The 23754-nt window shown below is 43.1% G+C and overlaps 1 protein-coding gene across 1 annotated transcript in view; it reads left to right on the top strand.

Annotated features, from left to right (window-relative positions):
- The window catches only part of DPYS (dihydropyrimidinase), an 80542-nt gene that overhangs the window by 3345 nt on the left and 53443 nt on the right, over positions 1 to 23754 (top strand). Inside the window, exons 2-4 of the mRNA XM_047088969.1 lie at positions 11477 to 11635; positions 16760 to 16939; positions 18395 to 18584. Coding sequence (XP_046944925.1) covers positions 11477 to 11635; positions 16760 to 16939; positions 18395 to 18584 — 529 coding nt within the window. The remainder of the gene's footprint in view (positions 1 to 11476; positions 11636 to 16759; positions 16940 to 18394; positions 18585 to 23754) is intronic.

Here is a 23754-nt window from a genome sequence, read left to right on the forward strand (position 1 = left end):
CGATGTGAGATGGCTTTTCTCAAAAACAGAGCGGGTCATCCTTAAGAAATACAATAGCTCTTCACTCTCCCAAAGCTGGAGGCAGTTAAGGTTATCAAAATAAATACACATTTCAGGAGTTAGGTTTGTGAGGCATTTGTACTTGAATTTATGGCCGCATCATTTCTAAGGGTAAGAAATGGGTACCTTGCATACAGAAAACTATAAAGTAGAAATGATATATTATGCTTTCAGGAGATGGGCCTCAAATGTTAAGACCAATAGCTTTTTACTTTCTGCATGCACCAGGCAGATCATTTATAATATCTAACACATAGAAGGGATACTGTTCATGGTATTCTATTTATTGGTCACCAGATTGTGATGGGGCCCAATTTAAAAAATGAAATATAGGTCAACCAAAGGTTACATATTTTGTAAGTCTAATTTATGGCATAGGTTGGGTTTCAAGCCTAGAATTGATTTACTTAATTACAGGTAAAAGCTTTCTATCTGATGTAACTAATGGAAATAATTTTCTGCTTTAAAGAAATCATATTTCATTTTGTTGAAATATACTAGATGTACAGTGGTTTTCCAATATTCAATATCCATGAGGAAAAACAATGGGATTTTTTAAATGCAAATGGATATTGTGAGTTAGGTAAAGTTGAAGGAATTACAACTTTGCTTTTACTATATCCTGTGATCAGAGAGTAAATTATGAAAGCCTGGCCAGTTTCCAGGTAGATAGATAGATAGATAGATAGATAGATATAGATATTCAGACATATGCAGCTTGGAGTGGGTGGGCTCACATTAAAAATCTGGCAGCATCAGTAGCTGATAGAGGATCTTTTTTTTTTTTTTAATTGGGAAAACACACAGAACACTTTTTTCTTTTTCTTTTGTAGGACAAAAGTCTTCAAAACTGTCAAGAAAGGAAATTACGCTTTGCTCTGGGACTCTTTGGTAAATTGCCATCAAGATGATTGCTTATAATAAGGCAGTGGAAGGTGTATGATTAAGCGTGCGTGTGTGGTGTATTTATAGAATTTCTTTACGTTGTAGAACCGCACTTCAGAAAACTTGGTCGCAAGTCAGATCCCTTTCTCTGTTGCTTGTGGGAGCTCCAGGCTGGGCTTTGGAAGCTGTGTGGGCTGACGGTGTGACCTTGGGCAAGTCACTTCTTCTCTCAGAGTTGTTAACATTTCCTTATCTATATAATGATGCCTTGGTTAGAAGAACAACCTCAATTTTTAAAAAAAAAAAGTGAAAGTAATGAAAACAATATATATTATTCATTATCCAGCCCTCAGGAAAATGCTGGAACGTTATAGTTGCTCAATATATATTGCTTGAATAACTGCCTTTTTTTAAAAAAAGGAAAATACAGTTGAACGTAAAGAAAAATAATATTTAAATCACCTATAATGTTTAACATCTTGCTTCCCGTATTTTCACGGTTTTCTCTTTGGGGCGCACATTTTTCCTTCTACTAAATTTTGCGTGCTCTCTGGAGACAGTCTCATTCATTACACATTTCCCCCAGAACCTTAACTGCCGTTGGAGAATGTGATTTCCGGGGCCCTGTTGTCCTCGCCAAGGCTAAGCCTCACAGTTTTCTCTCTGTGTTCTTGTCTCTGTGCATCGGGTTTCTATTTCCGCCTGTCTGAGGATATCACAACCTCGATGTCCCACAAGCACTTTGCACTCAGCATGTTCCGAACCAATTCATCCTTCCTTCAACTACGCTACCCGTTTTTCGTCCTGTTTCATAAACTGTTAAAAGCTCCCTTCCTGTCTTCTCAGTGGTTGACATTTTGGTGGTTTCTAGGTTCTTGGGGTTTTGTTTTTTGTTTTTTGTTTTTTTGCTTGTGTAACAATGTTGGGACATAAATTATCATACGGATTCTTGATAATTGACTTAGAAATCACCCTTCAGAGTGAAATGACTGGACCAAAGAGTCTTAGATTGATCTTAAAGGAGTTTAATACATATACCCAGATCAGTTCATGCTCCCATGAGCAACGCGTTACAATTCTCATTTCACTGAATCCTGGTTAATTGTAACTACTGCCTTAAACAAAAAAATCAATGCCAATTTAATAGGAAAAACAGAATTTCTTAATGTTTTTAAACGAGCTTTTTTTTCATTGCTGGTGAAGCTGAGCTTTGAATGCTCTTCCTGTGCTAATAGCTTGCATGCTCCAGCTCTAAGAGTTTATAATTCTGTGATTTTCTCGAGTAGCTCTTTACTGATTACAAAGTTAATCTTTGCACTAATCAGAGGAAGAAAAAAAATCTCAAAGATTAATTAGAAACCGCTTGATGTTAAATAGGGCCCCATTAAGGGTGTTGTGTGTTAGGAATTCTTTCGCTGAACTTGACAGAATCTAGGACTTGCCTTCTTACAGTTTTCATACTTGAGTTCTCCCTGCTTTTCAGTTCCACTGCATGTTTCCTCCTCATTTGCCTGAGGGTTTTTAATGTCCAACAGAAGTAGTGTGTAAATCAAGGTTTCCATGATGCTACTGTCAGGAAGGAAAAAGTTTTCCTATATCCTCTTATGTTTAGTAACTGGGACATGCAAATTAACTGACAAAAGACACATTAACAAGAGAAAAGACAGATCTTTAAAATTCAGGTATATGTGGGGCGCCTGGGTGGCGCAGTCGGTTAAGCGTCCGACTTCAGCCAGGTCACGATCTCGCGCTCCGTGAGTTCGAGCCCCGCGTCGGGCTCTGGGCTGATGGCTCAGAGCCCGGAGCCTGTTTCCGATTCTGTGTCTCCCTCTCTCTCTGCCCCTCCCCCGTTCATGCTCTGTCTCTCTCTGTCCCAAAAATAAATAAACGTTGAAAAAAAAAAAAATAAAATTCAGGTATATGCAAGTTCACAGAAAAATGTGACCCAAGAGGTGGTTAGAATTTGGGGTTTATATACCACCTTAACAGGGGAGAGGAAAGGAGAGGGCATGTATGGGAACATAAATGACTTCTTAATAAGAGAAGAGGAGGAGTAGAGAGGACACTGATGGGGAAACAAATGACTTTTAGGAAAAACAGATGGGCTCTTAAGAAAATCGGTGGGAAATATGATGGTTTGTGACAAGGTCTATTGAGATGTGGTGCAAGTTTCTAGTCTCAGGTGTTAAGAGTCAATCTTCCCTGGTGGTGAAACTTCCTAGAAGGGTATTTATTACAGTTGAGTTTTGGGAGGCTTTGCTTTTAGGCAGATAAGGGTATTCGCACACACACAGACACACACTCTCACACACCTATTCTTAAATACCTTCAGCTCAAAATGATTTTTATGCCACAGGGGCATACTCTGGACCCTGGCACCACAATTTAAAATGGAATGATCCTAAACTAAGGATTTTTCAAGTCGATGATTAGATTTTATTATTTCAGCCAACAATATTTCTTGGAAACTCACAAAGTGACTGGCACTGTGGTTGGGGTAGAGATGAAAACCATGCTCTCTGTTCCCAATGGCAGACAGACTAGAGGTATATGGGGCTCTAATGTATGTTGGCCGTCATAATAAATTATATACAGTAGACTTTGAGCTTGTGGGCTTAACTTTGATGATTGTGACTATTTTTGAGTGAATGCTTAAGGTCTGGCATTTTCCCTTTCGCCAGGTCACCAGTCCTAATGGCTTGCTGCATCACAAACTATGTTTCTGAGCAAGTTATTTAGCAGATAAGAGAGCAGCTGCCCAGAGTCTACTGCTCGCTTCCACTTTGTGCTTCTCCTGTCATAGGTCAAGTAACAAATTGAGGGAGGACACTTCAGTTCTTCAGTTATGTTTCATTGCAAGTACTAGAGAAACTGATATGGTGATACTCATGAATTCCTGAATCCTGAGGATCTGTTCACACATAAAAACAAAGACCTTAAAAGTTAAAGTACAACAAAGTGTAATCTTTTTTATAAAACAAGAAATCACTTGGGGTGCCTGGGTGGCACATTTGGTTAAGCATCCAGCTCTTGATCTCAGCTTAGGTCATGACCTCATGGTGCAGTCATGAAATCAAGCCCTACATCAGGTTCTGCACTGATGGTGCAGAGCCTACTTGGGATTCTCTCTCTCTCTCCCTCTCTCTGTCCCTCCCCTGCCCTTGTGTACTCTCTCTCAAAAGAATGAAAGAGAGAGAGGGAGAAAGAAAAAAGAAAGAAAGAAAGAAAGAAAGAAAGAAAGAAAGAAAGAAAGAAAGAAGTCATTTGAGGCCAATATAGATTCTAATCTGTTAATTAACACTGATTAGGTGATGAGCTTTGGAGAAAACTGAGCATTCAGCTTTCATATGCGCTCAGTCTACATTCCACATTAACGTGTTCATAGAAGGATCCAGAAAGCTCCATGGCCAGGGCTAGCAATATTTTTAAGAAATGAAATGTCACATTAACATGCAAATTACACTGCTTTCTCATTTTGCTATTGGAAAAGTGAATCATCATAATTACTCCATCTCATAGCTACTGGAGGAAATTCATTGATCCCTCCCTTCCTTTCTCCTGTTAAAGAACAGAAATTCAGCTGAGTAAATTTGAAGATCTAATTGGCTTTATTAAGCGATTCATGAATCAGGCAGCATCCCATCTGTCAGGTAGAAAGAAGTTCCAAGTAGTTTACAAAATAGAAGGTTTTTATAGGAAGGAGAGTGGAGAGGGAAATTATTTAACAAAAGAAAAGAAAGGATTGGTTCCTGAAAGGTCACTCTCTCTTAGGGGGAAGGGCAGGGGGTCTTATCCTGAAGATTACCTCATCTTACTTTGGGGGATGGAGAGGGTCCAGATGACAGATTACCTCATTGGTGCCAACCAGGAAATTCCTGACTACATTTCTGAGGCAGAGCTGAGACTGCGGTAAGGTTAGGTATGAAACTCTGGTTTGGTGACTTGGCCTAGCTAGCATAAGTGACTCCCTCTTGGGCCTGTGCTTTTCTTTTTAACATTCCCTTAAACATTTAAAGAATATTTGTGTACCAGGCACTGTAATAGGCACAGAACATACAGAGATGAAACTACATCCATCCAGTCAGGATCTCTGAGGGATGGGATAAATTTCCCTAGATGATGCTGGTGTGTACCCAGGGTTAAGAGTCACTGGACCAAGTAGAGGAGGGGCTGGGGAGGAAAGAGCAGGAGTGACATCTCTCTCTGAGGTAGAATGGAGCTCAGAGCTCTCCAAGGAGAGGGAGGAACAGTGTCATTGAAATGGGTCAAATGGGTTGGAAGGGAGGTAACTCAATAGCAGAGAAGTCAGCTAAAGTTTCAGCCTTATGGGATGTGTAATAATTGTGTTTTCTCCATCGTAAGAGCAAAAGGGAAATCAATATAAGATCAGAAGTGGTGAGCATGGCTAGGGACAAGGTGACAGTGAAGAGGCTACTGCTCTAGTCCAGTCAGAGGATGTAGGTGGCACTGGGCAGTGGAGGTATAGACGCAAGAAGTAAGGAGATTCACGGGCGATGTAGGAGGCAGCCTGGGGAAGAGCTGGGCTTGCCAATGGGTTGGCTCTGGCAATGTTGAGAAGAAGAGAGAAAAATGTCAAGGGTGACTCTTCAGTCTGGTTTGCACAATTGGATGGACGATGGTGTGGCTAATATTTCGGACTTGGGGAGACAAGGAGCCGGGCACGGAGCGGCAGTGCGGAGGACATCTTTACAAAGCCAAATGGGCTTCTGGAATCGGAACATAAATTGGGATCCTGAAGTTTGTTTTCATACGTCTTAGTGACTATAGGAAAGCTGAGAATTCAGCCCCCTTCCCTAAGGCTCAAATTGCCCTCTTCCATCTCCTTCTGCTTTACTTGGGTTGATTAAGCAGGTCCTATGATTGATTTTCATAAGACAAACTCATTGGTTCCAGGATGAGCTTAGAAATGAAAATTCGGTGACACCATCAAAAGGAAGACGATGCTTGGGATGCCTTCAATAGTGATATACAACCTAATACATTCTTAAATAGAATCTTGTGTTATATAATATTGTGACCCCGCTGTTGGAGTTTATCTCAATTTATGTTCTATCACATTTGCACCTGATACAGCACATGCTCTCCTCCTCCCCCCCCCCCAAGAAGGCTTTAGATAAATTGGAAGGTTTTCAAGGGAGAACAGCCAAAGTAATTAGGAGCTGAAAGAATTGATTTATGAGCCAAGATTAGATAAGGTAAATACATTTTGTTTGGCTCTCTGACAAATAAAAGTGGCGTGAAGTCTATCAGCAGCAAAAACGAAGGAGACAGTTGAGGTTCACACAGAAATATGAGAGAAATTTTCACCCTCTACGGGTTCTCCCTCCCCTGCCTAAACTCTCTCCATTCCTCAAATGTTAGGTAAACCCTGAACATCTGTGACGTGAACCTAAAAGCCTCCGATGATAAAAGCAGTTAAACAGACGCTGTGGCTACCTGAGGTGGGCTGGGAATGTGATGTTCTGACCGGTCGGTTTGTTGAATCAAGGAGATTATTCCAGGGGCAATAGGTCTGTGAAGGGGAAGCAGCAGCAGTGTGGGGCCCTTCCTTGCAGACCTTCTAGGGATGCATTACTTCCACAGTGATTGTCACAGTGACGCACATCTAGTGAGCTAAATAAAGTTCTGTTGCATTTGTGGATTTCCAATTCACAGTTTGACAGTTGTTTTGTTACGTAAGACTTTTGATTTCTTAAGTGCTTGATTCGTTTTATCAACCTGTGCCTCTCTCCAAGTGATGATTCAATGATGACCAGAGCAACTGGCTGGAAATCAGATCGCACTCTACGGAAGAGTGGCTCAGGTGAACCAGCCGGCGTAGGGCCAAGGCCCAGAGCAGGCTGAGTGTCAGACTTACCCCTCAGAGTCCTGTGCCCCTCCGTGTTGCCTTGGAGAATCATACGACATCTCTGAGCCCCCATATCCTCAACTGTGAAGTAAGAAAAACAACTCCTACCTGTTCCAGACAGTAGAAAGGCTTAATTAAACGAGCTAATGTGTATAATAAGATGCTTAACCCAGGCCTGGGCATTCACAAGCCCTTCTTTGAACAGGCAAATAGTGGGGTGCCTGGGTGGCTCAGTGGGTTGAGCCTTAGACTCTTGATTGCAGCTCAGGTCATGACCCCAGGGTTGTGGGATTGAGCCCCGTGGCGGATTCCTTGCTTAGTGTGGAGCCTGTTTAAGATTCTCTCCCTTTCTCTCTCTGCCCCCTCCCCTGCTCTTTCTCTCTCTCTCCAAAAAAATAAATAAATAAAAATGAAGACGCAAATACCTCCTAGGAGGAGCACATCTCCTTACCTCTACTTGGGATTGTACATCCTCAGTTCTGGCACACACATGACTCCCCAGATCCAGTAGAACAAGGAAGGGCCATTTCAGGTCTTGAAATAATATTCAAGGATTTGAGATAACTTTGGGCAGTGAAAGGAGCATGGGTAACCAGACAGACCAGGGAGATCAGGAGATGAGGGGGAAAAAGAGGCTCGGTCGGTTGAGGGTCTGACTTGGCTCAGGTCATGACTTCACGGTTCATGAGTTCGAGCCTCGCATCGGGCTGGCTGCTGTCAGCACATTTTAGATCCTCTGCCCCCTCTCTCTTTCTGCCCCTCCCTCACTTGCGCTCTCTCTCTCAAAAATAAATAAAACATTATTTTTTTAAAAAAAGAGGTTCAGAGGAGGCTGGGGTGCAGACAGTGGCTGGTGCCTGTTTGCCAGGACGCAGGGTGGCAGTGGGACCCTGGTGGCCAGTGGCTCATGCCCCCCGGTGGTTTGGTAACAGGTAGATTTTGTTGTCCCTACATCTTCCCACACCCTTTCCCATTCACTAGGGTTTCTCAAAATTTGTTCCCATTTTGGGGGGAGGACAGGGAGAAAGAGAGTGGAGGAGAAACAGAACCAGAAGCAACAAAGAAGAGGTAAAGGGTGGTTCTCGGTTCCCTTTCCTGCTCCCGGGTAATGAGGGAGGTGGGGCAGGTGTGAAGGATCCCGATTGGGGAGCTTTCAAATTGTAACCCCAGGACTTTTGGTCTGCTGTTGTTTTAGTAGATGGTCCTTTGACTACCACATCTACAGTCTGGCAAGAAGACCATCTACAGTCTCCATGTAATTACCTAGCATGTGCATGTATTTTTATCATCTGTCCATGAAGTCTTGTTTTCTTCTTATAAAGCTTGTGCTTTGTATAGAAAAGTTAGCAAATATTAAAAATAAAATTTAACCAGAGGGAAATTAAAGCAACCTGCAATTATGCCCACCCAGAAACAGCCACTGTAAATGGGTGTCTGGGCATGGTACTGTTGCTTTTGTGCTAAGTGTTGGAATGTTCCGGAACATGTATTATAATTTAGATTATCCTGTGTCACTTCTCTCTCCTGGGGTCGTTTCGGCCAACCTCAGGACCCCTCTGGCATCCTCCCCAAGGTGACTGCCCCAACTCTCCCCTGCCTTCAGCGTCAGGTCTGTGTTTCCTTCTGTGTGCAAATACACAAAGTCCACATGTGCCCAAGCACCTCACACTCAGGATGTTGCACACCACACTCGCCAGAGCTGCCTTCCTCCGGTGTCCCTTCATCTGCCACCATCAACCATCCCTGTCAGAATCAGCTCACGGACTCCCGTCACCCCTGCTGACGGTGCAGCCTTCCTCTTGTCGGAACCAACGCTTTGCTCCAACCCTAGTCCAGGTCTTAATTCTGCCCCTTACCAGTTTCTGCTGAGGGGCTGGCCCTTCCTCACGGGCCCTTCCTCAGAGCGTCCCCCATGCTGTTGGCTGTTCCTCAGAGCACAGGCCCTGGCACCTGATGACCTGACTCCAGTCCGGCCTCTGTCAAGTTATTTGGTAGTGCTGTGTTGGGTTCCCTCCACCCTAAACAGGGGCTGATAATATTCCCTGCTGCAGATCTGGTGAGAGGATTACAAAAGTTAGAACATCCAGAACGTCAGTAGTTCCTGGCACATTAGAAGTACACACTGCCAGTTAGATATTATTAGCCGGCTGGCAACTTCACGTGTGTGTCCTAACGCTAATTTAAATCCATGCCTCCTCTGGCCTCTGTTCATCCTTCCCTCTTCTGAATTCCCAGTAGTCTTTCACCGGGGCCTCTTCCAAGGAGCTTAGCGATTTTTACCTCCCCTTAGCAATTTCTAGACTACCATTTATTGTAGAAATATACTTGCTACCTGGTATTACAAACTGAGTATTTTATCATAATTATTTATTCTTATTTCCATCGCCCGCTGCAGTCTATAAACACCGAATGGGAGAACCTCTGTCTGATTATTTGTGGGCCCTCCCACCCCTCTCATTCCATAGCTTACATGTAGTAAACTTTTTTTTTTTTGGTAATAATTTCACTAAGACATAATTCATATATGATACAATTCAGCCATCTAAGGTGTACATTTAAGGTCAGTGATTTCTAGTATATTCCTGGAATTGTGCAACCATCACCACAACCAATGTTAGAGCATTTTTATCAGCCCAAAAAGAAGCCCCGTGCCTGTGAGCTGGCACCTCGACTCAACCCCTCCAGCCCAAGGCAACCACTGTTCTCCTTACTGTCTCTAAGCATTTGCCTCTCCTGGATATTGCGTACAAGTGGAATCATATACTACATGATCTGTGACTGGCTTCTCTCACCAAGTGTAACGTTTGCAAGGTTCATCCACATTGCAGCATGTGTCAGTGCTTCCTCTTTATGGCCGAATAATATTCCACAGCGTTCACATGCTGCATTCTGCTGTCGATCCATCCGTTATGGACACGTGGGTTGGTTCCGGTTTGGGGCTATTATAAATATTGCTGCTCTGAATATTTGTGTACAGGGGTTTGTGTGGACATGTTTTTATTTCCCTCGCATAGATGCCTAGGATTAGAATTACTGGCTCACATGATAACTTTATGTTTAACTTTCTGAAAAAGTGTCAAACTGCTTTCCAAGGTGGCTACCCCATTTATTTTATTTCCACCAGCATCATATCTAGTTTGCCTACATCCTGAATGTGGAAGGCTTTTAATATGGAAAGAATGGAAAGGATAGTTCTTTAAGCTTGATTTTGTAGTTCAGTAGGCACTAAAAAAAGTACTTTTCTTCTAACACTTGAATTAACAGCATTTCTGTTAGAAAGATGCCCTTCATCCTCAAGGGATATCCGCATCGCACTGGGAAGACACGTTAGGAAGGAAGACGGCAAGAAGATTAATCTGCATTCGAATAAAAATACAGTGCTTGAGGATTTTTTTTCCTAGTATTGTCATTACACCAATAGTGATTTCTTAAGAAATGCAAATGTGTATTGTTTGCCAAGAATAAGGCACTGTTATCTAAAGGTGGAGACAAAGTATAGGCTCCTGTACAAAAAGTGAGATTTTTCAGAACAAAAAGAATTGGAGTGGGGCCAAGTGACTTAGGAAAAAAAAAATCTATTGAAGTAAGATGAGAGCCAGCAAACCAGGGGGGACACATGGAGTCTGGGTGGCTTTGCAGGGAGGCTGATGGGGGTGCAATTGGAGGGACCTGGGAGAGGGGCTCTTGGCCTCTCAGGTACCTCAGATGACAGGTGCTGAATCTAACCTCTATGCCCTGAAGTCCGTCAGCCTCCTTGGTCAGTGCCTTTACTGCACCACCATACTTCCTGGCTACGTTTGTTTTCTTCACCTACCTTGTTTGACTGCAACACTTAAAGCACATTAACCACCCTGTGATTTTAGTTTAAGTAAAATCAATTTCAGTAGTTCATCAAAGACGCTTGGTTAAGCAACTTACTTTTAAATTTAGTCATAAGGCAATGTCATATAATGTAATGTGCCAAGAAAAATATGAGTTGAGGCAGATCACGTGGGGCCTCGTAGACCATGTTGAGAAGACTCAACTTCAGTCCAGAGGTGGTTAAAAGCATTTGGTTTTAACCCTTGGAGTCAAGTGGTCACATTTGTGCTGTGGAATGTGCTTCCAGTTGCACCAAGGAGTCTGTGGAGGGGGTGGGATCTAAAGATCAAGCTGAAGGAGGAGAAGAGGCTGGACCAGGACCAGGGGGATGGATTAGAGGGGACAGTTGGGAGTTAAGGAAAGACGAAGGGTCCCCGGTTGGTTGTGGGGAATGTAGGCGAAGCAGGCATCACGTGAGTCTCCAGGATTCTGTGTGGAGCACATGCATTGGGATTTTCACAGTGATGAATACAGTCTTCTTGAGAAGAAAAAGTTTTGAGTCTTCTCCATTTTTCCATTTCGGTTTTTCCTTGCAATCCTCACTCTGTTCTGTTTGGGCCACAGCCACTTTCTTCTCACCAGACATGGCATTCTTTTTACGGAAGCAAGTCCAGCAATTTTAGCACTTCAGACTTCAATTTATGGAAAGTCTATTCATGTCCCTCTGGGTCTTTTAAACAGGCAGCAGCGTTGTGCAATTTCGTGGACCCACAAGTGCTTGCAAACGCGTAGCGTTCCAGGAGATAAATGACTCGGCTGAAAAATTGATGGCTAACTGTTGAAACCCTCTTGTGATTCCAGGCTGCCCTGGCAGGAGGCACCACCATGATCATTGATTTTGCCATTCCTCAGAAGGGCGGTTCCCTCATCAAGGCCTTCGAGACCTGGCGAAGCTGGGCTGATCCCAAAGTCTGCTGTGACTACAGTCTTCACGTGGCAGTGACATGGTGGAGTGACCAGGTGAACCAGTGATGGGTCCATTTCTTCCTGTAGTCCCCTAATCCTTGCTCTGTACAAGATCAAGAAACTGGTAGTGTTAGGGGCGCCTGAGACTCTCTCTCTCTCTCTCTCTCTCTCTCTCTCAAAATAAATAAACATTTAAAAAAAGAAAGAAAGAAACAGGGGCGCCTTCGTGGCTCAGTTGGTTAAGCGTTGGATTTTGCCTCAGGACATGATCTCAGGTTTCTTGGGTTCAAGTTCCGAGTCATGCTCTGTGCTGACAGTGTGGAGCCTGCTTGGGATTCTCTGTCTCCCTCACTCTCTGCTCCTTCCTTGCTCTCTCTCTCAAACAATAAGCTAAAACATTTGTTTTAGTTATTAAAAAAAGAAAACAAATGTTAACACGTAAGAAATTGGTGATATCGGTTGCTTCCTGGATGACTGGAAGTCAGAATTTGAGGGGGGCTTTTCCTTGCATATTCTTTTTACCTTTTGAATTTGGAGTCCTGTGAAGAGTTATCAATTTGAAAAACTAAAAAAAATGTTTAAAGCGTATAAAGATGGTAGGATAAATCCTTTATAGTCATTCACAATAGCCTTTCATGATATGTAATCCATGAATTGTAACATTGTTAACTGTAATTTTTTAAAGTACTGAACTCAATTTTAACACCTCCAGGCTCTTTTAGGCAATATTTTCCCACAGAATAGAACTTCAGTCAGAAATGTTTAATATCAGGGGAAAACGAGGGAAGGGACAGACCAGGAAGGTTATGAAGGTCACCTCCCAGCTGTATTCTAACCTGGGCCATTCCTGGTCTCTTCCATTAACATCAACACCAGGTCAGATCATTTCATAGCAGAGCTAAAGCCAGCCCTCCCTATCTGCTGATCATTTAGGCCATGGCAGAAATGACAACATAATTCAGATAGAAAAGATAGTTTTGAGAGGTGTTAAAATATGTTTATTTCTCCTCATTAAAAACATGTATGCATACTTTGGAAGAAATTTTTACTTGAATTTCAATTGCCAACATGTTTTTTTAAATAATTTTTAATGTTTTATTTATTTTTGAGAGAGAGAGAGAGAGAGAGAGAGAGACAAAGTATAAGTGGGGGAGGGGCAGAGAGAGGGAGACACAGAATCTGAAGCAGGCTCCAGGCTCTGGGCTGTCAGCACAGAGCCTAATGAGGGGCTCGAACTCACGAACTGTGAGATCATGATCTGAGCCGAAGTTGGAAGCTTAACTGACTGAACCACCCAGGCACCCCTTTCCTTTACCTTTTTTTAAAAAAATTTTTTTAGGGGCGCCTGGGTGGCGCAGTCGGTTAAGCGGCCGACTTCAGCCAGGTCACAATCTCGCGGTCCGTGAGTTCGAGCCCCGCGTCGGGCTCTGGGCTGATGGCTCGGAGCCTGGAGCCTGTTTCCGATTCTGTGTCTCCCTCTCTCTCTGCCCCTCCCCCGTTCATGCTCTGTCTCTCTCTGTCCCAAAAATAAATAAACGTTGGGAAAAAAAAATTTAAAAAAAAAAATTTTTTTTATTACGTTTCTTTATTTTTGAGAGGCAGAGAGAGACAGAGTGTGAGTGGGGGAGGGGCAGAGAGAGGGAGACAAAGAATCTGAAGCAGGCTCCAGGCTCTGAGCTGTCAGCACAGAGCCCGATGAGGGACTCGAACTCACGAACCGTGAGATCATGACCTGAGCTGAAGGCAGATGCTTAACCGACTGAGCCACCCAGGAGCCCCTCAGTTGCCAACATGGACCTAATTCAGAAATCCTTTTACCAGAAAGGGCTCAGGAGGGTGACTTTATTTGAAGTGACCATGTAACTTATGTCCCCACTTCCCCTAAAAGTTGGGCTTCAGGCACCAAATTAATATAAAACTAGTAATCAATCTTTAACAGATAGCTCAGCAAACATAATAGCAAGGTTTATAGTCCACAGCAAAAGTTAATTTTTCTCCAAGAACACCATTCTAAGTGATGAATCTAGTCTCTTTTGTGCTGTTAGGGTCTTTTGGCTTTCCTCCTTTCTCCCTTCCTTTCTCTTTCTCTCCTTCTTTCCTTCCCCCCACTCTCATTTTTTTTTAAACATTTTATTTTCTTTTTTTCAATATTTATTTTTGAGAGAGACAGAGAGAGAGAGAGAGAGGAGAGAATGCGTGTGTGAGTGGGGGGAGGGGGGCAGAGAGAGAGGGAGACAGAGAATCCCAAGCAGGCTCTGAGATGTCAGTACAGAGCTCAACTCAGGGCTCAAATCCATGAACTGTGATACCGTGACCTGAGCTGAAGTCAGATGCTCAACCGACTGAGCCTCCCAGGCACCCCCCCACCCCTGTTTTATAAGACAGAGTCAAGGTGAGGATGTTTGCCCTCAGCAGTGTTTCTCACACTTTAATATGCAAATGCTTACCTGGAGAAATTGTCTAACTCCAGATTATGTTCAGTAAACATATTAGTTTGTTAGGACTGCTGGGACAAAGAACCACACACTGAGCACCTTAGAAATTTGCTGTCTCAGCCTCCTGGAGACAAGAAGCCTGAGATCAAGGTGTTGGAGGGATGTTGCTTCCTTCTGGGGACTATGAGGGAGAACCTGGCACATGCCTCTCCCTGGCTTCTCATGCTTCACTGGTAATCTCGGCTGTTCCTTGATTCGTAGAAGCAGCACCCCAGCTTCTGCTCTCATCTTCACACGGCGTTCTCCCTGTGTGCACGTCTGTGTTCACGTTTCCCCCTTTTATGAAGACGCCAACATACTGGATTAGGCCCACCCAAATGGCCTCGTCTCCACTGATTAGATTGGCAGTGCCCCTGTTTCCAGAAGGTCACCTTTTGAAGTACTGGGGGTAGGACTTAAACAACATGTGAACTTTAAGGGGGTGCACAAGTCAACCCATAGCAGCAGGTCTGGGGCAAGCCTGAGAATCTGCATTTCCAGCAAACTCCCAGCCGATGCCAGCGTGGCTGGTTTATGTACCACATTTTTGGAACAGCAAGGCTAAGGTACGACACCTGCATATGGAAGTCCATGTGTGCATATGCTAAATGTTTAAGGCATTTTTTTTCTGACCGTGAAAATAATAGACTCACAGTAGAAAGTTTGACACTGTAGAAAAGTAAAACAAAAACAAAACAAACAAACCCGAAGCACTTTATATCATGCTCTGCCCCTTGCTGTTGTTCCTTAACATATCTTAGAGCTCATTCCATCACTTCAGTGATGACTATGTCAGCATTTCAGTGTTATTTCCAGTTCTTCATGGGGCTGAAATTCTAGTGGGGGAAGGCGTTAACCAGTAAATACATAATGTGCCGGACGATAAAGCACCATAGAGAGAAGTAAGAAAAATCAGTAAGGAAATAAAGAACAATGGGAGTGAGTAATTTAATATGTAATAGAGGCATTTATAAATTTTGCTGATTCAATAGAAAAAATTGCATTGTTTTATTTTGCACTTTTTTTAAAAATTTTTTTTAATGTGTATTTATTTTTGAGACACAGCATGAACAGGGGAGGGTCAGAGAGAGAGGGAGACACAGAATCCGAAGCAGGCTCCAGGCTCTGAGCTGTCAGCACAGAGCCCGATGCGGGGCTCAAACTCACAGACCGTGAGATCATGACCTGAGCCGAAGTCGGACGCTTAACCGACTGAGCCACACAGGCTCCCCTATTTTGCACTTTTTAATCAGCAGAAAGGTTAACATTTTTTCATGTTTTTAGTCATTCGTGTTTACTGTTTGAATTGTTGGTAATATTTTTTACCTGGACCGTTAGAGCTTCTCTTAAATTGACGCATAACAACTAAGAACAATAATCCTATGCCTAGAATGTGTTTTGGCGTGTGTGTGTGTGTGCGTGCGTGCATGTGTGTGTGAACATACAGAAATTCAAACAATTTTACCGCCTCAAATCCACCAATTTTTTCTTTGACGTTATTAGTTTTTTTTCTTTAATTTTTTTTTCAACGTTTATTTATTTTTGGGACAGAGAGAGACAGAGCATGAACGGGGGAGGGGCAGAGAGAGAGGGAGACACAGAATCGGAAACAGGCTCCAGGCCCTGAGCCATCAGCCCAGAGCCTGACGCGGGGCTCGAACTCCCGGACCGCGAGATCGTGACCTGGCTGAAGTCGGACGCTTAACCGACTGCGCCACCCAGGCGCCCCGACGTTATTAGTTTTTATCGCGACTCGAACTGGACCCGCACGGCAGTTACTAAGCTTGTTTTGATCTTGTCTTTTACCTTTGGCACCTGAAGGCTCCTGAGGATTCCGACCGGTCCAGAGTCTCTCACCTCCTAGCAGCTGCCTGTGGCTCAGTGCGCGTCTACCTGCTCCTTCTGAGAGCCCATCCTGTGGGTTTCAGATCTGAGCCCAAAGCTTTACCTTACGTGAGCTTCGATTCCTCCTGGAGACACGATTGCTTCTGTTACTGCCAAGTGGCTTTGTTTTCATTTTCTAAAATAATTTCCTCCCATCAGGAGATAGATGCTGAGAATTTTATATACAAGTGAAGACGTGCAGTACTTTGGGAAAACTATGAACTCTCTCCTGATTTAAAAGTATCATACCAGTAATATTCATCAGATGAAGTGAGGTCTCACCTGTGGGGGGAGTTCAAGGCCTTAACTGCATTTTTTTTCTGGAATTAGACTGTTGTCCCTACTTTACTTAATTCTCTTCTGAATGCGGCATTTTGAACATGGAAGAGAATGTTGAAATAAATTTGAAATTTATTATTATTATTAATAAATAATAACAAAACAATAATTTATAAATAATAAAATAATAAAAATAAATTTAATTTAAATAATTTAAATAAAATTAAAAATAACATAAAATAATAATAATAAATATTATTATTTAAAGTGTGACATTGTATGGGGCACCTGGGTGGCTCAGTCGGTTGAGTGTCCGACTTCGGCTCAGGTCATGATCTCATGGTTTGTGAATTCGAGCCCCACATCGGGCTCTGTGCTGATAGCTCAGAGGCTGGTCTGCTTCGGATTCTGTGTCCCTCTCTCACTGTGCCCCTCCCTCACTCATGCCTTGTCTCTTTCTCTCAAGAATAAATAAAACATTTTAAAAATAATAATAAAGTGTGACGGTGTGTGTGTGTGTTTGGCTATTGCTCCCCTTTAGGTTAAAGAAGAAATGAAAATCCTTACCCAAGACAAAGGTGTGAACTCTTTCAAGATGTTTATGGCCTATAAAGACCTGTACATGGTGAGGGACGAGGAGCTGTATGCCGCCTTCTCTCAGTGCAAGGAGATCGGAGCAATTGCTCAAGTCCACGCGGAAAACGGAGACCTGATTGCAGAGGTAAGCATCCCAGAGCTTCGCCACAAATGAAAACGGCCACGACTGAAGCTGAAGACAATGGGACCCAAGTAGGTGAACTCATTCTGTGCATTGGAAGAATGGAGATCCAGAAACTAATGTTCTGTGGCTTGGAAACCCTTGACTCAGTTTACTTCATGCTCTTTTACTCAGGTGGTATATGAAGGGAATGGAGATTTCCCTTTTTCAAATCAGTTATCAGACCCCAAACATGTTTCTCAAACAAACAATTGTCTTTGTCTGTCCTAGCACTTTCTTTCTTTCTTTTTTTATTTCTTCTTTTTTTGAAGTAACTCCTCCTGCTGGTTCAGAATGCCAAAGTGTGGACATCAGCAGGATCTGATGACTTAAGCAGTGTGTTAAGTGCTGTTTAAAGCCCCACTCTTTTCAGAAACCGGGTATTAAAATGTGCTCTGGAGGAATCTAGATGTTATTTATTTCTTCTGTGAGTTCCATTCTTAATGCCCGAAGGGACACCATCTGCAGGATTTTAAGAGCTGTCTCTTGGGGCGCCTGGGTGGCTCAGTCGGTTAAGCGGCCGACTTCGGCTCAGGTCATGATCTCACGGTCCGTGAGTTCAAGCCCCGCGTCGGGCTCTGTGCTGACAGCTCAGAGCCTGGAGCCTATTTCAGATTCTGTGTCTCCCTCTCTCTGACCGCCCCCCGTTCGTGCTCTGTCTCTGTCTCAAAAATAAATAAACATTAAAAAAAAATTAAAAAAAAAAAAAAAGAGCTGTCTCTTACCCTTTATATTAGCTGATTTTTTTTTCCCTCCTAGGCTCAGTTCCCATTTAAGTCGGTGAGAGTGAGGCTGGGTGGCCGTGAGGCAGTCAGGGATCATGAGAAACGGGCATGAGCTGTAAACTCAAGTAGACCAGAGTTTAAATGGTACTCTTCTGCTTCCTCAGTGTGACACCGGGCCAGTCATTTTATCATTTACCAACAGTCACAGTGTTGATTTCCTGCCTTTTTTGTAAGGAAGAAGTAATATTTTGGAGAGGGCAAATGACGGTCCAGTATCATTTGGTGAGTGGAACAGAGGGCAGTGAGGACTATGATTCAGCAAAAAGCACAACTAATTGCAATAATGTGACATAAGACACTTGAATAATATTGGGGGTTAGAATGTTTGGTTTTATTTTATTTTATACTAAACCAGTCATAAGACTGGGACTAGAATTAGCCTCATTTCTTTTTTAGCTTTTCAGTCAAAATAATGTAATTGTGAAATGTGTGTATGAAAAACTAACATATACTCTCACAGTGTTAAAATTATATTTCCCAAATATACACACCACACACACACACACACACACACACACCCTCTATTCCTAACAGGTCTGAAAGCCTGGCCGTGCACTTAATTTGCAACAAGATAATGGTAGCGGTCATTAGTAAACCTTCCTTGCACATGTGTCTGTCTCTGCTGTCTCTCTAGGGTGCAAAGAAGATGCTGGCATTGGGGATAACAGGCCCTGAGGGCCATGAGCTGTGCCGCCCGGAAGCAGTGGAGGCAGAAGCCACACTGAGAGCCATCACCATAGCCAGCGCCGTGAACTGCCCTCTCTACATCGTGCATGTGATGAGCAAATCTGCAGCAAAGGTGATAGCCGATGCGAGGAGAGACGGTAATTCCCGAGCGAGAACCTCACTTGTAACTCAGTAGTAGCTGGAGAGGGACGTAGATCGACTGCAGCTCCTGCTTTGCTTATGAGAAGGTTGCAGGTGAATTTCCGCAGCTTTTCTTCCTCCCTTTTTATTAGCATCCTTTCTGTTTTCTTCCATCTAACGCATGTCCATTTTTGCCCTTCTTTTTGTTCATCTTCATGACTGCTTCTCTGCCTTGGGTCATTTCTCTACCATCCCTGGAGCCTCAAGACCTTTCCTTCAGCCATAGGTCCCCACTCTTTAACCTGCAGCCCACTTTTTAATCTGATGGCTGAATACAGACTCTCCAGTTAACTTTAAAGAAGCTTACCTGTCTCTGGGGCATCACCACTATCCCTCCTAGGACCTGAATCAGGACGGTGCCGGGTACAGAGTAGTTGCTCAGCACGTATCTTTAGAGTTGAGTTGATTTGTCTGATAGCACCTTGGGTGTTGGAGCTATTAAAGCAATTATCCAAATAGTGTTTGTATGACAATTATTTTACAACTTAATTTAATTTTTTAATTTTTTAAAGTTTATTCTGAGAGAGAGTGTGTGAGCAGGAGAGGGGCAGAGAGAGAGAGAGAGAGAGAGAAAGAATCCCAAGCACATTCCATACTAACAAAACAGAGCCTGATGCAGGGCTCAAGCTCACAAACCATGAGATCATGATCTGAGCCAAAATCAAGAGTCAGACACTTAACCAACTGAGCCACCCAGGTGCCCCTGTTCTAAGGTTTTAAAACCAAGTCCTTCCCCCTTCCATATAAAATAATAGACCTTCCTAAGACGTGCTAGTGGTTTTGCCGTCTCACTTTTAAAAACCAGGAAATCAGAAATAGTCTTATAAATCCTCCTGGCTCTTTGTTGTTGTTTTTCTCAAAACTGAAACCGACCGAATTTTTAAAATATGGATTGTGAGAATAGGTTTGACATGTCTTTAACTCTAAAATTAGTTTTGCCAAAATTGCTTCTTATCACATGAAGGTTCAGTCAGGATTTTTGTGCAATGTAATCCATTGATATCTTGTGTGAAGAGTAAACTCAGTTTCACACAGGCGCTCTTAATAGGGGCTACCAACCGTTTCTGGTTACCTCTCCCTGCTCCCCTTCCCCAAAAGAATTTCAGTACAAAAGATCACAGCACTTCAAAAAGAAAGCACTGCAGTTTTAAAGGTACAGTGCTAGTTTCTGCCACCAGGTGGCTCTGTTGCCAACTCTATGGAATTGGTTGTTCTGTAATTATTTGCTTTGTAAATCATGTACCCTGTCCTAAAGCCTGTCAGTCAGGTCCATAATGTCAGAATATGATTTAAAAAATAGCAAAGTCAGTGGAAATTGTCGATCTTAATCCACTATCAAGCTGCAATTTTGACGGTTCTGTCAGGAAACAGTTTCTTGATCTAAGGGATACATTTTGTACTGGGATAGAATTCCATTAGGCACAGAGTAAAAGTCTAGAAAACGTTTTGGAATAAATCACAGGCAGAAAACTATTAAACTTAACTGTGGGCATTTTCATTTTATTGTAAATTTTAAATTGAATTTTATTTTTTGAATATGTAAAACATTTACATGGTCCAAAAGCCAAAATTATAAATTTAAAAAAAGTATTCTCAGAGAAGTCCTGCTTCCTTCCCTAGCACCTTCATCCTATATCCCCATTAGTAATTATTTTTATTATTTTTTTCCCGACCTACCTCTAACGTGTTTCTCTTTATTAAAAAAGAATATATGCATATTCTTATTTCTCTTTTCTTTCCTACTTGAGAGGTAAAATAGTATACCTCGTGTTATGTATTTTGCTTTTTTCCCTACGTGAAAATAGGTGCTAAAGGTCAGCTCACGTTAGGTATGAAGAGTTTCATCATTCTTTCCTACAGGTGCAGAGTATGTCGCTGTATCTGCTCAACTACTCCCCTACTGATGGATACGTGAGCTGTTGTCAGTCTTTAGCTCTTTCGTATAAAACCACAGTGGTGGACTTATGCATGTGCTATTTTATATGTGGACGGTATATTAGTTTTCTGTTGCTGCCATAAAAGATTGTCACAAGCTTCATAGTTTAAGACAACACGAATGTGTTCTCTTACAGTTCTGGAGGTCGGAAGTCTAACACATGTCTCACTGTGCCACAACCAAGCTGTCAGCCATGCTTACTCTTTCCCGGAGGCTTACTCTCTCCCGGAGCTCCCAGAGGCTCCCGGACTCTCCAGGGGGAGAATCCCTTTCCTTGCCTTTTCTAGCTTCCAGAGACCACCCTCATTCCTTGGTTCCTACTTCCCTCGCTCCACCTCCAAAGCTGCAGTGGTGGGTGGAGAACATTGCATCATTCTGCTCTCCTCCTCTGCCCCTCTCTTCTATTTCAAGGACCCTTGGATTACATTGAACCCACCCGTTTAATCCGGGATAAAGTCCTTATTTCAAAGTTCTTAATTTAATCACATCTGCAAAGTCCTTTTTGCCATGTAAGATAACATATTCACAGGTTTTAGGGATGAGGACACCGACATCTGTGGGGGGGCGCCATTAGTCTGTGCCACAGAAGAGAATCCTCAGAGTAGAGTCCTAAAAGTAAGACTCCTGGTTCAAAGGGTAAATGCTCAGACGTACTTTTTGGATACTGGTAAATCCCTTTCCAAAGGGGTTGTAAATGAGGTATCTAAAACGTCAACCCAGATGTTTTAGCTGGGTCAGACTTACTGTAGTAACACTTGTAAAAATCCTCTATTGCACCACTGTCAGAAGCAGCAGAAGTCCAGAATAAATTGGCATAAGAGGGTTCCCCCCCGGCATGCGACCTCTCACATGTGATCAAGCAGGAACCCAGAGGGAGAAGGGGGTGGGTTGGACATAAATGATGCTAAACTGTTCACATGGTGACTGTATCAGTCAACCCAAGGGCAGGTTCCTGGGGAGTATAGAGTGACAAGCACTTTTGGACCACACTGACCTTTTATTCATTTATTATCTAACATAATTTCTGAACACAAAAGAACAATACACATCTATTCATTGTTATCATGTTTAAATAAGAAACAATTCAGCCTATAGATTTATGCTATGAACACTTCCTATCTGTAAATACCTTTGCCAGCCCATTCTATCACCAGGACCTTACCATCAGTGTGGTCCCTAGAATGCAGCATCAGCATCCCCTGAGAGCTCTTTAGAAATTCAGAGCCTTGGAGCCCATCCCAGACCCACTGAATCAGAATGTACACTTATAACTGCAACCCCAGGTGATTCATATGCATATTAAAGTTTGAGAATCACTGCTCCAGGAAGCACGAACGAGATCCAATTATTAATTCTTTATTGTAGTAGCCTAACAGTACAATGCTATTAAGTTGGGTATTATTATTAAATTGCCAATTATCTACCCAGAAGAGAGCAACATGATGGTCAATGATGATATAACAACCAACATTACTTGTTGAGTGCTTAATATGTCCCTGGCACATATTTTGATGTCTTAAATCATTTCCTGTTTTGCTATATGTTTTGTCATTAATGCATTTTGATATATGTTATCTTTTTAAATTATCATAACAATGCTTGAGCTAAGTTTTATCAGTTTTGTGACTGATAAAATTGAGGCTTGGAAAAGTTTGGTAAATTAAGCCCAATATCACTTACTAGTAGGTGTTAAACCTGGAATTCAGGCCCATGTCCATCTGACCCCAAAGCCCCAATTTTTTCCCATTTTCTCTACTCTGTTCAAGAAGATATTGATTTATAGAGTTTGGAAATGCAGATATCAGGTTCGTATTTAATTGGCTTTGGTGTTTGGCCTTCCATTGAAGTTTTAATTTAAAGCATTATCATCAGTGTGTCATTTTTTATCATTATTAAAAGAGAAACACGTAGTTGGAGTGACGGCACCAAGATGGCAACATTCCTGACTTCGCTCCCCCTCACGAGAACAGCTAACATCTATTCAAAGATAAGACGCCACTGAGAGAATCCCAGAACACAGGGCTGAGGCTGAAGCACCCCCTACACCTCACAGACCAAGACAGACTGCGTTACAAGAGTAAGAAAAGAAAGGGCACCTGGGTGGCTCAGTCGGTTAAGCGGCCGACTTCGGCTCAGGTCATGATCTCACGGTCTGTGAGTTCGAGGCCCGCGTCGGGCTCTGTGCTGACAGCTCAGAGCCTGGAGCCTGTTTCAGATTCTGTGTCTCCCTCTCTCTGACCCTCCCCTGTTCATGCTCTGTCTCTCTCTGTCTCAAAAATAAATAAACGTAAAAAAAAAAAAAAAAGAGTAAGAAAAGCAGCTACATGTTGACCACATTGTGCCACTCCCAGGCCAGTGCAGTAGAGACAATGAGTAGAGGTCTCCCTGGGCCTCTGGTTCCTCCAGGGGGAAAAGAGGATTTCAGGGGACTCTGCAGGGCTTCACTGTTGGGAATCTGACTGTGGTAAAGAAGGGAAGGGCTGCAGCAGCCAGCACTCGGATCTTGACAGAGAATTCATACCTGCAGTACCCAAGTAATAGTTCCAAACAGCAGCTTGACTCATCTGTACAACCAAGTTGGGGGCACACTCTGACTCTGACCACGGACCTCTGTGGGGTGCACATCTGCCTGATTTAGATCTGTAAGCAAGGAGGTTTGCGGACCCTAGAGCTTGGTTTGCTCATGCCCAGGCAAGGAGCTGAGTCACAACTCCACCTGCTGAGGGACTGCCTTCCAACCCTGCCTGACGGGACAGGCTGGCAGCAGCTCCTGGAAGCTGTGTGGCCCAGCAGCTCTCAGACCAAGAGAAGAGCAGACAGAAGCAATAGTTTGCCGAGCAAAGCTGATGAATGGCACTGTTTGGCCAGGGAATGTGGGGTGCAGTATGGCATGAGTTAAGGCAGCAAACAAAAAGCTTTACCAGTTTTAGGGCTACTTTGCCCCCTGTGCCTGGCCAAGAAATCTCATTTATAGCCCCACTTGTCACTGAATACAGTCTTTAGCCTGTCTAACCAGAAAGCTTAACCAGAGCACACAGGAAGGTGCTCTGCCCATTCAACAGCCTTACGGTGGCACTTGAACAGAGAGCACAGCCAGTGGCGTCCCCCACCTGCAGAGTAAAACCAGTAGCCTCACCTGACAGAGAATTCAACGCACACCCAGGCTTGATTTGGGCCCTCAGACAAGGAGC

Source organism: Lynx rufus, unplaced genomic scaffold (genome assembly GCF_022079265.1).
Source record: "Lynx rufus isolate CCGP_SWC_20201006 ecotype Redwood Valley unplaced genomic scaffold, mLynRuf1.p SCAF_26, whole genome shotgun sequence".
NCBI classification, from domain to species: Eukaryota; Metazoa; Chordata; class Mammalia; order Carnivora; family Felidae; genus Lynx; species Lynx rufus.